This window comes from Ornithorhynchus anatinus, chromosome 2, assembly GCF_004115215.2.
Source record: "Ornithorhynchus anatinus isolate Pmale09 chromosome 2, mOrnAna1.pri.v4, whole genome shotgun sequence".
NCBI lineage: Eukaryota > Metazoa > Chordata > Mammalia > Monotremata > Ornithorhynchidae > Ornithorhynchus > Ornithorhynchus anatinus.
The window spans coordinates 34,292,315-34,307,176 of NC_041729.1; the positions used below are offsets into that span (position 1 = coordinate 34,292,315).

At 48.7% G+C, this 14,862-nt stretch overlaps 2 protein-coding genes across 9 annotated transcripts in view; one reads left to right on the plus strand and one right to left on the minus strand.

Moving 5' to 3' along the window:
• DRC3 (dynein regulatory complex subunit 3) overlaps positions 1-2,091 on the minus strand; it is a 43,449-nt gene extending 41,358 nt beyond the window's left edge. The window contains exon 1 of one of the 2 annotated variants that reach the window (XM_029056400.2): positions 1,918-2,090. The gene's annotated coding sequence lies outside the window, so the exon portion shown is untranslated. Of the gene's footprint in view, positions 1-1,917 lie in introns of both variants that reach the window. The other variant, XM_029056397.2, reaches the window with a different exon arrangement.
• Positions 2,092-2,597: 506 nt separating this feature from the next.
• TOM1L2 (target of myb1 like 2 membrane trafficking protein) overlaps positions 2,598-14,862 on the plus strand; it is a 113,415-nt gene continuing 101,150 nt past the window's right edge. For 4 of the 7 annotated variants that reach the window (XM_029058063.2, XM_029058066.2, XM_029058067.1 and 1 more), the window contains exon 1: positions 2,599-2,717. In XM_029058063.2, the coding sequence (XP_028913896.1) occupies positions 2,666-2,717 (52 nt within the window). In that variant the 5' untranslated portion in view covers positions 2,599-2,665. Of the gene's footprint in view, positions 2,718-6,412; positions 6,521-14,862 lie in introns of those variants that run through there. The other 3 variants (XM_029058062.2, XM_029058064.2, XM_029058065.1) reach the window with 3 other exon arrangements.

The following is a 14,862-nucleotide window of genomic DNA, read 5'->3' on the forward strand; positions in this document are numbered from 1 at the left end:
CGACTCCCTTCACTTCTCTGGGCCTCGGTGACCCCCTCTGGAAGATGGGGATGAAGCCTGGGAGCCCCACGTGGGACAACCTGATCACCTCGTATCCCTCCCAGCGCTTAGAACATGTGCTCTGCACATAGTAAGCCTTAACGAATGTCATCATTATTATTATTGAATGCCATCATTATTATTATGAAAAAATAGGGCTGATTAATTGATCGGGCACAGAGGAACATCTGAAAAGGTCTTGTACTCAGCGTTCGCCTCAAACCTTCCTGCTCAGAGCCAAGGGTTTGGGGACGGAGTCCTGGCTCTGAGCAGTAGGAAAAGGGCAGAACAAAGAAACCCAATCAGACGCCCCTCGCAACTCCCGGGCCACCTACTTTCTAAATAGTTCTAAGTTGCCATCAACAGAGAAGCAGCGTGGCCTAGTGGCCTCGTTACCTCACCTCCCTTCTCTCTTTCCACATCCCAGCCCGCACCCTCCGCTCCTCCGGCGCTCACCTTCTCACTGTCCCTCGTACTCGCCTGTCCCGCCGTCCGGCGACCCCCGGCCCACATCCTACCTCTGGCCTGGAATGCCCTCCCTCCTCAAATCCACCAAACTAGGACACCTCCCCCCTTCAAAGCCCTACTGAGAGCTCACCCCCTCCAGGAGGCCTTCCCGGACCAAGCCCTCCTTTTCCTCTGCTCCCCCTCCCCTCCCCATCGCCCCCACTCCCTCTCTCTACTCTACCCTCCTCTTCTTCCCACAGCACTTGTGTGACCATATGTACGTATTTATAAATTCCATTTATTTTATTAATGTTGTGTATATATCTATAATTCTATTTATATTGATGCTATTGATGTCTGTCTACTCGTTTTCAAGTCTGTCTTCCCCCTTCTAGACTGTGAGCTCTCCCTCCCCCTCCCCTCAGCACTGTGCTCATTTGTCTATATTTTTATTACCCTATTTATTTTGTTAATGAGGTGTACATCCCCTTGATTCTATTTATCGTGATTAAGTTGTCTTGTTTTTGTCCGTCTGTCTTTCCCGATTAGACTGTGAGCCCGTCATTGGGCAGGGATTGTCTCTATCTGTTGCCCAGTTGTACATTCCAAGCGCTTAGTCCATTGCTCTGCACATAGTGAGCACTCAATAAATACTATTGAATGAATGAATGAAAGGGCAGGGATTGTCTCTATTCTTTGCTGAGCTGTCCTTTCCAAGCGCTTAGTACAGTGCTCTGCACACAGTAAGCGCTCAATAAATACAACTGACCGACTAAATGTATAGTGGAAAGAGGCCCTGTGAGTCAGAGGACCTGGATGCTGATTCCGGCTTCACCGCTTGCTGGCTGTGAGACCTTGGGCCAGTCACTTAATTCTCCGTGCCTCAGTTATCCCATCTGTAAAATGGGGACTAAATCCTATTCCCTCCTACTCAGATTGGGAGTCCCAGGTGGCGTCTCTTACTCGTATCAACCACGACACTTAGAACGGTGTTTTACTCATAATAAATGCTTAACAAGTAAGCTCGCCGTGGGTAGGGAATGCGTCCTTTTATTGTTAATAATAATTATGTTGATATTTGTTAAGCGCTTACTATGTGCAGAGCACTGTTCTAAGCGCTGGGGGAGATACTGGGTAATCAGGTCGTCCCAAGTGAGGCTCACAGTTAATCCCCATTTGACAGATGAGGTCACTGAGGCCCAGAGAAGTGAAGTGACTTGTCCACAGACACACAGCTGACAAGTGGCAGAGCCGGGATTTGAACTCATGACCTTGACTCCCAAGCCCGCGCTCTTTCCACTGAGCCAAGCTGCTTTGTACTCTCCCAACCACTTAGCACAGTGCACCGCACACAGTGAGCGCTCAATAAATAAGACTGAATGAAGGCAAGTACCGGCATCGTTATCATCATCATCACTTGAGGAACCGTACCTGGAAATGTAACCAAATGTAGCAAATTCTTCAGTCCCCACTAGCTGAGCTCAGCGGCGACCCCAGGGACCGGACCCGGGAAAGCTCCCCTTCCCAGTCCCGTTAATGGGAAGTTGGAGGAAACCCGGGTTGGGGGGCGGGAAATCTTTCACCGTTTGGCTCCGGAGGCGCCTTCCCGGCGGCGGCGGCGGCGGCGGCGCGGGCTGGGCCGGGGCCGGGGCCGGGGTCGCCTCCTCCCTGCTAAGCGCTCCTGAGCATCAGCATCCCTCCGTTGCTAGGGGACCACCAAGCCGCTCCACGGTTGCTAAGAGACAGACGGGTGACGCAAGCCCCCGGTGGGCGGGGGGCTGAGAGGAGGGGGCGGGCTCCAAAGCGTCACGGCAGCCGACCAATCGGAGGGAGAGAAAGCAACCTCCCCTCCAATCGGAACCTTTCCCTCTGACCCCACCCCCGCCGGGCGACCGACTCCCTTGCCATCCAATCAAATCGGCCTAGCTTTCGATTGACGGCCGAGGGGTCCAATAGGAACGCGGTCCCTCCCGACGGCGCGGGCGGGGGCCGGCGTGCGCCTCGGCCAATCGGAAGCCGAGGAAGGGCGAAGGGGGTTGGGAGGGGGCCAATCGGCGGCGGGCTGGGGCCGGGGGGGCGGGGCTTGGGCGGGCGGGGAGGGGCGGGCCGGGCGGTGCGGGCCAGTCGGTGCGGGGCGGCTGCGCTGAGCGCTGTGCTGAGCGCTGCGCTCCCTTCCAAGATGGAGTTTCTGCTGGGCAACCCGTTCACCACCCCGGTGGGGCAGTGCCTGGGTAAGACCCTCGGGAAAATCAGGATGATGCTCTTTAGTAAGCGCTCACGACGTAGCGGGCGCCGTACTGAGCGCTGCCCGGCGGGCGGGCAGGTCCTGCGGGGACCCTTCATCCAGTCCTGTGTACTGAGCGCTTAATGGGTGCGGAGCACTGCGCTAAGCGCTGGGGAGGGGACGATGCAGCAGCAATCCTAGGCCATCCCGGCCCACCACCACCTCACTGGAAGCGAGTCCCGGGGCTCGGAGCTGCGCGGCGTCGCCCCCAGCGCGTCGCACATCCTAAGCGCTTAACAAATAATAATGATGTGGGCATTCGTTAGGCGCTTACTACGTGCCAAACGATGCAGCAGCAGTAGACGACCCCGGCCCACCACCAGCTCGCTGTCTGGAAGCGAATCCCGGGGCTCGGAGATGCGCAGCGTGGCGCCCAGCGCTTAGAACAGTGCTTAGCACATCCTAAGCGCTTAACGAATAATAATAACGTTGGTATTTGTTAGGCGCCTACTATGTGCCAAACGATGCAGCAGCAGTAGACAGTCCCGGCCCACCACCAGCTCACTGTCTGGAAGCGAGATCCGGGGCTCAGAGGTGTACGGCATCGCACCCAGCGCTTAGAAGAGTGCCTGGCACATCATAATACGTGCTTAACAAATGATAATAATGTTGGTATTTGTTAGGTGCTTCTAAGCGCTGGATACAAGGTGATCAGGTGGTCCTACTTAGGACTCCCAGTCTTCATCCCCATTTTACAGATGAGGTCACTGAGGCCTAGAGAAGTGAAGTGACTTGCTCAAGGTCACACAGCTGACAAGCAGCGGAGCCCTCATCATCATCATTATTATTAACATTAACACAGGGGCCTCTGTTGGATCGTCCTCTCCTAACCTGACTGCCTTGCCACCCCTTTAATAGTAATAGTAACGTTGGTATTTGTTAAGCGCTTACTATGTGCCAAGCGCTGTCCTAAGCCCTGGGGTAGATACAAGGTAATCAGCTGTCCCACGTGGGGCGCTCAGTCTTCATCCCCATTTTACAGATGAGGGGACCGAGGCACAGAGAAGAGAAGTGACTTGTCCCGCCTGACAAGCGGCGGAGCCGGGTTTAGAACCCATGACCTCTGACTCCCAAGCCCGGGCTCTTTCCACGAAACCACTTTAGACTGTAAGCTCGTTGTGGGGAGGGAATGTGTCTGTTCGCTGTTGTACTGTACTCTCCCAAGCGCTTAGTACAGTGCTCTGCACACAGTAAGCGCTCAATAAATATGACTGACTGACTTGGGGGGTATGAGGATGTGGGAAGGAGGGGATTGTAGCCTCCGAGCTTGCGACCCCGCTCGACTACCCTCCCTTCAATCAATCAGACCCTGGCACTTATTGAGCGCTTATTATGTAACAGAGCACTGTGCTAAGAGTTTGGGCGAGCACGAGGCAGTCAGCAGATACGTCCCCTGGCCCTAATGACCTTACAGCCCTGCGGTGAGAACTCGAGCCTGGAAGCTCCTCATGGGCAGGGATTTTGTCTACCGACTCTGTATTGGCCCCCCCCCCCCCCGCCCCCTTGTACAGTGCTCTGCACACAGTGAGTGCTCAAAAAATACCATTAATTAATAATGTTGGTATTTGTTAAGCGCTTACTATGTGCAGAGCACTGTTCTAAGCGCTGGGGTAGATACAGGGTCATCAGGTGAGCCACGTGAGGCTCACAGTCTTAATCCCCATTTTCCAGATGAGGTAACTGAGGCACAGAGAAGTGAAGTGACTTGCCCACAGTGACACAGCTGACAAGTGGCCAAATTGGGATTCGAACCCGTGACCTCTGCCAAGCCCGGGCTTTTTCCACTGAGCCACGCTGCTTCTATAATTGATTGAATGAACTCTGCTGGGGGCGTTGCTTGCCCCTTGCCCCGTTTTAATAATTTTGGTATTTGTTAAGCGCTTACTATGTGCCAGGTTAGGTTTCCAGAATGGTGTTGACGCTATTTCTGAGCCAGTCAAGGGGCTTGAGTGGCAGAAGGCATTACTGCTGTGCTCTGCTCAAAGACAACAATAATAATAATAATAATGATTTGTTCAGCGCTTACTCTGTGCTAAGCACTGGAGTAAATAACAGGGTAGTCAGGTTGCCCCATGTGGGGCTCACAGTGTCAATCCTCATTTTCCACATGAGGGAACTGAGGCACAGAGAAGTGAAGTGACTTGCCCAAGGTCACACAGCAGACGAGCGGCGGAGGTGGGATTAGAACACCATTCCACCCACCGAGGGGTGTTTGGCTCTGTTGCCGAGTTGTACGTTCCAAGCGCTTAGTACAGTGCTCTGCACTTAGTAAGCGCTCAATAAATGCTATTGAATGAATGAATGTGGTGCTGCCAGTTTTGGGGTTGTAGGAAGGAGGTAGGGATGGCACCGTTGCCTCGTTGCCACCTGCCTGGTGGTCTCTGTGTCCCCGGGTGGGACTCCAAGACCCTCCACCCCAATGTCCAAATGCCAACTTTCTAACAATAATAATAATAATGATAATGATGGCATTTGTTAAGTGCTTACTGTGTGCAAATCACTCTTCCAAGCCTTGGGGAGAATACAAGGTGATCAGGTTGTCCCAGATGGGGCTCACTGTCTTAATCCTCATTTTCCAGATTAGGTAACTGAGGCACAGAGAAGTGAAGTGACTTGCCCAAAGTCACCCAGCTGACAAATGGCGGACCTGGGATTAGAACCCATGACCTCTGACTCCCAAGCCCGGGCTCTTTCCACTGAGCCACGCTGCTTCTGACCGTAGACTGTAAGCTCGTTGTAGGCAGGGAGCGTCTCTACCAACTCCGTTGTATTGTACTCCCCCATGTGCTCAGTACAGTGCTCGGCACACAGTAAAGCGCTCAGTACAGTCGATTGATTGACAGCTGGCCTCTATGATGTCTGTCTTCCCCACTCTAGACTGTGAGCACGCTGTGGCACGTCACTGGTTATTGTTGTACTTTCCCAAGCGCTCGGTACAGTGCTCTGCACACAGTAAGCGCTCAGTAAATGCGATCGAACGAATGACTGTCTCTTTGGACCAGTATTCCCGAAGCCAGCGCGGCTCACTGGAAAGAGCCCGGGCTTGGGAGTCAGGGGTCATGGGTTCCAATCCCAGCTCCGCCGCTCGTCAGCTGTGTGACCGTGGGCAAATCTCTTCAGTTCTCTGGGCCTCAGTTCCCTCATCTGTAAAACGGGGATGAAGACTGTGAGCCTCACGTGGGACAACCTGATTACCCCGTATCTCCCCCAGCGCTTAGAAGGGTGCTCTGCACATAGTAAGCGCTTAACAAATGCCAACATTATTATGCCACTCCTCAGCTGTGTGACTGTGGGCAAGTCACTTCACTTCTTTGGGCTTCAGTTCCCTCATCTGTAAAATGGGGATTAAGACTGTGAGCCTCACGTGGGACAACCTGATGACCCTGTATCTACTCCAGCGCTTAGAACAGTGCTCGGCATATAGTAAGCACTTAACAAAAACCAACATTATTATTATTATTGTTATTATTAAAGTCCAGCGACTGTGTCCGCTGAAGACTCGTAATGGCAGGGGTGTGGGAGCGGACATTTTTTTCTTTTGTTTTGGCAGTTGGCTGTTGTCTTCCCACTAGGGAGTGCCCCGAATTTACAAGGAGGTGGTGATAATTACCGATTATTAGAACAGTTCAAGCTGTTGGGGACGAATGGAGCCATTGTCCCGGTTGGCATGATAGAGTGCGGAAGTCATTTTGTTTAGAGTTGCGGTGCAAGGATTCACTCTCACTCCCCCCAGAAGGAATAATAATTTCGGTCAGTTTTTGTGTGTGTGTGTCGGGGGTGGGGTCAGGGGGGTAGGTAAATGATGCCGATATCATCGGTTTTACAACATGAGTTGAACTCCAGCTGTTAAAATGTTTTTCCATGGACTAGTAAATGTTTTAACATTGCTTTAGGAGGGTCATTTTTGTTTATCTTCCTCCCGATTGCTGCTCTCCTAACCCATCCTGAATTATTACTGCAAGGCCCAAGGAGGTGTTGGAGGAGATCCGTCCTGCCTCTTAATGAGAAAATAGTTTGGAAAGACTCTTCCTTTTAATGAAATGCCCTCCCAAGCCCCACTCTGATCCCCCTTTGTAAACGAATGAATCAGTTAAAGGTATAAATGCTATTAAAGCTTTGGGCCTGCTGAAAGAGCAAAGTGTTCCAGCGGAAAGCCCAACTGATATTTAATTTCTGTGCTCCTTTCCTACTTTCTTTTCTTGCTGCCCCCATGATAATTAAAATTTGGATATTTGGTAAGCACTGACTATGTGCCCGGCACTGCACTAAGTGCTGGGGGGGCTACAAGAAGCAGCGTGGCTCAATGGAAAGAACCCGGGCTTGGGAGTCAGAGGTCATGGGTTCTAATCCCAAGTTAGCTGGGTGACTTTGGGCAAGGCACTTCACTTCTCTGTGCCTCAGTTACCTCATCTGTAAAATGGGGATGAAGACTGTGAGCCCCACGTGGGACAACCTGATCACCTTGTATCCCCTCAGCGCTTGGAACAGTGCTTTGCACATAGTAAACGCTTAACAAATACCATCATTATTATTATTATACAAGAAAATCAGGCTGGACACTGTAGTAGACCCATTTCTCAATAGCTCTGAATCTTAACTCGCTAACTCTTCCTAAATTTGAGATGTGTTCTGCAGAAATTTCAGGGGAATTTCTTTGTTCCCCCCCTCGAATTATATAATATGCTGCGTCACTGAAATGCTTAAAAAAGAAAGTTAAAGGTGAATTTAAAAATAATTGGGTTAAGGTTGTGTTTACCCTTCTGGTAAGCATCTAGGGAACAATGACTCAGTAGTAGTGCAAACAAAAAACCCAAATAGTGGTGGAGGAGAGAATGAGGTTTTGTCTGTATCCTTGTCAGTAAATGTAGTAGGATAAAATCACCTGAGGGTTCGGTAGTATTTTAGAAATCTGGGCCAGAGATGCAGCACCGTCTTTTGACTCAAGCATGGGATGTTGGGAAACCTGAGTTCTTTTACCAGCTCCCTGACTGTCATCTGTTACCTTTTCTGGGCCTCAGTTTCCCTATTTGCAAAGTAATTCCTGACACCTGCCTCATTGCCCTTTTGAAGCTTAGTGGGGCTTAATGTGCTGCAGAAAAGATCATAGGAATTCAAAGGTTCTATTGATTTCGGTGTGATGATAATCTTACTCTGCCTCATCTTTCTCCTATCACTGACTCATCCTTTCCTGGAATTGAGCTCAGTGAATTTGAGCATCATTTCAGCACCTGTCGTCATATTGTCTATCTTGGGCAAACTGCATCCATCCCATTCCTTCATTACGGCTGGGAGACTTACACTTTTAAAACCCGGCCCAGCACATTATTGGACGGGCCTATTTGCCTCAGGAGAAAGATGAGAGCGGGGAGGGTTGAGGGAGAGAAAGGAGGTGTTGAAAGGATGAGGAAGGCATAAAGAGTTCTCCTTTCTTCCTTTTAAACAGTTTTCAAAATATTGCTTGTATAACAGTGGCCCAGCTTGGAAAACTCTCCTCAAGTGGACATCACAAAACAAGTTTCCATGATACTTCGAGAGTAGCTCTCTTCATCCTCGGTGAAATGTCTTCAGCTATACCTTTCCAAAGGAGCAGTTTGGTTGCTTTTAAAAAAAAAGCAATCTCTGAATAGGTCAAAGAACCTAAGCCGGAATGCAGTTAAAGCACGCTTTACTCACTAGGCAGTTTTACAGTTCTGCTTGAATGAGCATGTAAGAAGCAATTATTCCTTAGTGGAATCTTCAAGTATTTTGAGTCTGCGGTGGTGGTAACAATTTAAATCACTAATATTAGCATTTTGCACATTTGTTGCCTTACCCCACATTCGTTGCCTTACCCCACATTCGTTGCCTTACCCCACATTCGTTGCCTTACCCCACTAGTTAAGTTGCCTTACCTGACTAGTTAACACTTAATTCATTTAAGCGTTTATTGAGCACCTACTATGTGCAAAGCACTGTACGGAGCCCCTGGGAGAGTACTGTATAACAACAGACACATTCCTGCCCATGACGAGCTTACAGTCTAGAGGGAAAGATGGACGTTAATACAAATGAATAAATAAATTACAGATATATACTTATGTGCTGTGGGGATGGGAGGGAGGATGAATGAAGGAGCAAGTAAGAGCGGCACAAAAGGGAATGGAGGAGAGGAGGGTTTAGGGAAGTCTTCTTGGAGGAGATGTGCCTTCGTTAAGGTTTTGAAGTGGGAGAGAGCAATTATCGGTTTGATCGGGTGCCTTTCACAGTTGAGAAATGGCTGCCTGCTGTCCCAGACAAAATGTTTCCACTTCTCCAAGCAGTTCATGAGCCATCGTGGAACGGGGAAGGGAAAATTTCTCTGGAGAAACTGTCTAGGAATGAACAGAATTGTCACTGCAAGCTGGTGGGCCTGACAGCCGATGGGAGAATTCACTTTTGCAGATACCACAACCATTTTTTGATTTCCTACCCCCGCTTGGGCCCAGTGAGAAAGCTCACCTCTCTCGAAGCATATATTCGGGCTAATATTGAGCGCTTACTGTGTGCAGAGCACTGTACTAAGCACTTTGGAGAGTACAATACAATAAGACACATTCCCTGTCCACAAGGAGGTAATGAAAGACTACCGTTAGGTCACCCATTTGTGAAGCAAATTCCTCCTCCTCTTTTTGCCCCCCCCACCCCACTTTGCAGTGATTGGGGTTGTGAATTTGGGACATGGCTCCTGTTGAGAAATCAGGCAGAGAAGTAATCTTTTATTGCCTCTCCCAGATAAGACCCATTTTGTTGGGGAGGGAAATGAATGTGTTTGTGGTATTCAGTGGCTTAGCAGTCACAGGGTCACCTTTCACATAGTTCGCCAGTACAGAACATTTAGTCCCGTCCCCCCACCCCCTCAATCCTGTAGGGTCACAATTGGCATTTCTTTTCCTTGCATCAGCCTTTCAGTTAAAAATGTAAGTTAGAAACCCCTCCAGCTTAAGGTTTATTTTCGTAGAGTCTTAGTAAGGTCTTCAGTTTTTCTAATTCTAGTCGTTCAGACTGAATCTTAGAATCTTTTCTTAGATGGGCTTTTATGCTTTAGCACTTTAAAATAGAGCAAGCCAGTGACATGAGTTTCAGCCTCCCTTAAATGAGCAGGGATCTAATCACCTAAAAAAAAATCGGATGGACCTTTGGGAGAGACTTGGACAATTAATTGATTCGTAGAAGTCATGTCCTCCAGGGCGAGCCTGTCGATGTTTACATTTCTAGTTGAAATTGTCATAGTACCAGTCTGGTGCAATTCAGTGTACAGTTTCCTTCTCATATCGGGGCCATTCTAGAGAGTGTTTTTAATGAAGGAAATATCCCATTTTACAAATCGATTTGGTTTCCCCCATGTTTCTTCCCACTAGGGTACGTACGCATTTTATCCAATAGTACATGTAGTTTAGAGAGAATTATCCTCAGTGATTGATAAAAGGAAGAAAAATTAGGCTTTTTCTTATGGTATTTAATAATAATAATTGTGGTATTTGTTAAGCGTTTACTATGAGGCAGGCACTGTACTAAGCGCTGGGGGAGGGAATGCAAGCAAATTGGGTTGGACACAGTCCCTGTTCCACATGGGGCTTCACACTCTTAATCCCCATTTTACAGATGGGGGAACTGAGGCCCAGAGCAGTGAAGTGACCTCCCCAAGGTCACACAGCAGACAAATGGGCGAAGCTGGAATTAGAACCCAGGTCCTTCTGACTCTCAGGTCCATCCTCTATCACTTGACCACGCTGCTTCTCAGCTTCTTAAGTTGTCTAAACTACAAGTTACTTGAGTATCTCACCAGCTGAAATTTTAATTTTTTTGTGTGCCAGGAGGTTTTTAACGGTGATGGGTTTGAGTTTAAAATGAATTTTAATGGAGAAAGACCACTTCCAAGTGGACAGTTGGACCATAAGCCCTTGCTAGCCAGGAACAGGGATGGCGCAGAACATTGTATGGAGGTGATATATCGCTCCTCAAAGGAGAAATTGTGTAGAGTTGGAAGCTTCTTTGTCAAAAGTTGCAAATGAGGCCCCCCGGGATAGACCCCAGGGTATCCGGGAGGTGAGACGAAGGGTGAATCTCCCGCCTTAGCAGCCCTCAAGATGTTGGTTGCTCAGATGGTTTTGGGATTGGAGCAGAGTCAAGAAGGGGGAAAGAACAAAGGGTCCAGAATAACATTCGATTGGATCATTTGGGATCTACCATGGTGAGAGAGAAATGCTATTTGACTTTCTGTTGGAATTTTTGATCAATGGAAGTTTTCATTTGGGCTTGGCTGGGAATTTGAAATCAGAGAAGCAGCGTGGCCTAGTGGGAAAGGGCATGGGCCTGGGAGCGAGAGGACCTGGGTTCAATTCCCAGTTTCACCACTTGTGTGCTGAGTGACCTTGGACTAGTCACCTAACTTCTCTGTGCCTCAGTTATCTCATCTGTAAAATGGGAATGAAGACCATATTAAAAAAAAAGACCCTGATAAAATTTAGAGAAGCAGTGTGGCCTAGTGGATAGAGCACAGGCCTGGGAGTCAGAGGACCTGTGTTCTGATCCCCGCTCCCCCACTGGTCTGCTGTGTGACCTCGGGCAAGTCACTTCACTTCTGCGTGCCTCAGTTACCTCATCTGTAAAATGGGAGTGAAGACCATGAGCCCCATGTGGGACATGGACAGGGTCCAACATGATTAACTTCAATCTACCCCAGTGCTTAGTATAATACCTCGCATATAGTAAGCACTTAAGAAATACCAGAAAATGAATGAGTTCTAGTCTTATTTGCACATCATCCCCGATCCTGCCTGCACAACTTTGGTGGCAAAGGCTTTATCCTTGAGGGTGAGTTAAGAAAAGAGAGAACAGCTTGATTTTTTTCCCGATTCTGGGTTGAGTTTGTCTCTTGAGTTGTCAGTGGTGCCGCCTTTTCACTGAGAAACTGAGCCCAGTTGGCGTGCAAGGAAATGGGAGACAATTAACTCCTAAATCCTAAAATGTCACTAAAATGGCACCTTCCTGCCAAACCGTCCTTTGAGCATTCTCATGTTAATTTTTTTTTTAAGTGGGCAAGGTTTAGCGTTTGAACTGGCCGGGCGATACTCCCTCACGAGATGCGTTGTGGCGGAGAGAAGGCAGGCTGAAGAGGTGGGGGGAGTGTAAGATCTGGGCAGCCGATGTGTATGCAAGGAGGGCTCATCTATTTATTTTCGAGTGTGATTCAGCAGTAGGTTTAATAGGGAGTTGAAGTCTGTTTCTTTGTTACCCTTAGTGTAATTGGGCATTCATCAGAGCTCCTAAAAGAGTTTTCGTTATCCTTCAGAAAGTATGTAAACTATTGCTGATTCGTAAGCTCCTGTAGAGTGGAGACCAAACCTTTGTATAATTAGCTTTTATGAAGCACCTTCGTGGTGCTAAGTGCTATTCTGAGCAGGTATTTATAGTTCGTAATAATAATAATAATGTTGGTATTTGTTAAGCGCTTACTATGTGCCGAGCACTGTTCTAAGCGCTGGGGTAGATACAGGGTAATCAGGTTGTCCCACGTGAGGCTCACAGTTAATCCTCATTTTACAGATGAGGGAACTGAGGCACAGAGAAGTTAAGTGACTACATCAAGTCGTCTAGAGCAGCAATTTGTTATTAGTGTGCTTATCATACCGTAGTATTTTATCTTTTTTTGTGACGTTCTTAATCATTATTTTTGTAATATGGAGCAGGGAGGTCAAGAAGAAGAGCAGCGTTATTACCCTAATTTTAGAGATGAGGTAACTGTGGAATTGATGAAGCGTTCAGTCCTGTGCAGACTGGAGGCAGGGAAGGAATTAAAGCTCACAATCTCTGAGTTTATTAGTCAGTGACTACCCTGCCTCATTCCTCAGTAAACGGGCTTAACAGCAAGAAAATCTGACTCTGTTAGAACCAGTCAAAAGTACTATATTCAGAGAAGATAAAAATGGGTTTGGAAGAGATTTGTTAAGAATGTCTCCCTTTTCTACTGTATTGAATCTGCTAAATAGATCTCTGTTCTACTAGCACACTTGTCTTTGTAAAGGCCTCATTTTCCTCTTTTCTGAAAACCATGGATTCTTGCTAAAAGTGACTCTGCTAGTGTTCTCTGGACTGTACGGTTTCTTGTGTGAATGGAATTGGGGGCTCTCCCCTCCCACCCCCCCCGACCCCCGACTTGCTCCCTTTAATAATGATAAGAATAACTGTGGCATTTGTTAAGCGCTTACTGTGTGCCAAGCACTGTACCAAGCTCTGGGTTGGATGCAAGGAAATCGGGATGGACACAGTCATTGTAATTCATTTATTCATTCATTCAGTCGTATTTATTGAGCACTCACTGTGTGGAGAGCACTGTATGAAGCACTTGGAATGTACAATTCGGCAACAGATAGAGAGAATCCCTGCCCAACAACGGGCTCACAGTCTAAAAGGGGGAGACAAACAACAAAACAAAACAAGTAGGCATCAATAGCACCAAGATAAATAGAACCATAGATATATACAAATGGTTAATAAAATAGAGTAATATATACAAATATGCACAAGTGCTGTGGGGAAGGGAAGGGGGAAGAGCTGAGGGAGGGAGTGGGAATGGGGAGGGGAGGAGGGGCAGAGGGAAAGGGAGGGCTCAGTCTGGGAAGGCCTCCTGGAGGGGGTGAGCTCTCAGTAGGGCTTTGAAGAGGGGAAGTGTGATTGGCGGATTTGAGGAGGGAAGGCATTCCAGGCCAGAGGTAGGATGTGGTCCAGGGGTCGACAGTGGGACAGGTGAGAACGAGGCACAGTGAGAAGGTTAGCACCAGAGGAGCGGAGTGTGCGGGCCGGAATGTGGAAGGAGAGAAAGGAGGTGAGGTAAGAAGGGGCGAGGGGTTGGAGAGCTTTGAAGCCAAGAGTGAGGAGTTTTTGTTTGATAGGGAGGTTGATAGGCAACCACTGGAGATTTTTGAAGAGGGGGGTGACATGCCCAGAATGTTTCTGTAGAAAGATAATCTGGGCAGCAGAGTGAAGTATGGACTGAAGTGGGGAGAGACAGTAGGTTGGGAGGTCAGAAAGGAGGCCGATGAAGTAATCCAGTTGGGATAGGATGAATGATTTTACTACTGTGATAGCTGTTTGGATGGTGAGGAAAGGGCGGATCTTGGAGATGATGTGAAGGTGAGACCGGCAGGTTTTGGTGACAGATTGGATGTGTGGAGTGAATGAGAGAGCGGAGTCATGGATGACACCAAGGTGCGGGCTTGTGAGACAGGAAGAATGGTTGTATCGTCCACAGTGATGGGGAAAGTCAGGGAGAGGACAGGGTTTGGGAGGGAAGATAGGGAGCTTGGACATGTTGAGTTTAGGTTGCGGGAGGACATCCAAGTAGAGATGTCCTTGAAGGCAGGAGGAGATGTGAGCCTGGAGGGAGGGAGGGAGAACAGGAGAGGAGATATAGATTTGGGTGTCATCCACGTAGAGATGATTGTTGAAGCTGTGGGACCGAATGAGTTCTCCAAGGGAGTGAGTGTAGATGGAGAACAGAAGGGGATCAAGATCTGACCCTTGAGGGACCACCGACAGTTAGGGGATGGGAGGGAGAGGAGGAGCCCACGGAGGAGATTGAGAATGACCGGCAAGAGAGATAGGAGGAGAACCAGGAGAGAACAGAATCAGTGAAGCCAAGGTTGGATAACATGTTGAGGAGGAGGGGATGGTCGTCAGTGTCAAAGGCAGGTGAGAGGTCGAGGAGGATTAGGATGGAATAGGAGCCGTTGGATTTGGCAAGAAGGAGGTCATTGGTGACCTTCGAGAGGGCGGTTTCAGTGGAGTGGAGGAAGCGGAAGCCAGATTGGAGGGGATCCAGGAGAGAGTTGGAGGGGAATTTGAGGCAGCGAGAGTAGACGGCTCACTCACGGAGTTTGAAGAGGAAGGGTTAGGAGGGAGATGGAGCGTTAACTGGAGGAGGCTGGCGGGTCAAGGGAGGGATTTTTTTGGATGAGGGAGATGTGGGCATGTTGAAGGCAGAGGGGAAGAAGCCATTGGAGAGTGAGCGGTTGAAGATGGAAGTTAAAGAGGGGAGGAAGGAAGGGGTGAGAGTGTTTGTAAGGTGTGAGTGA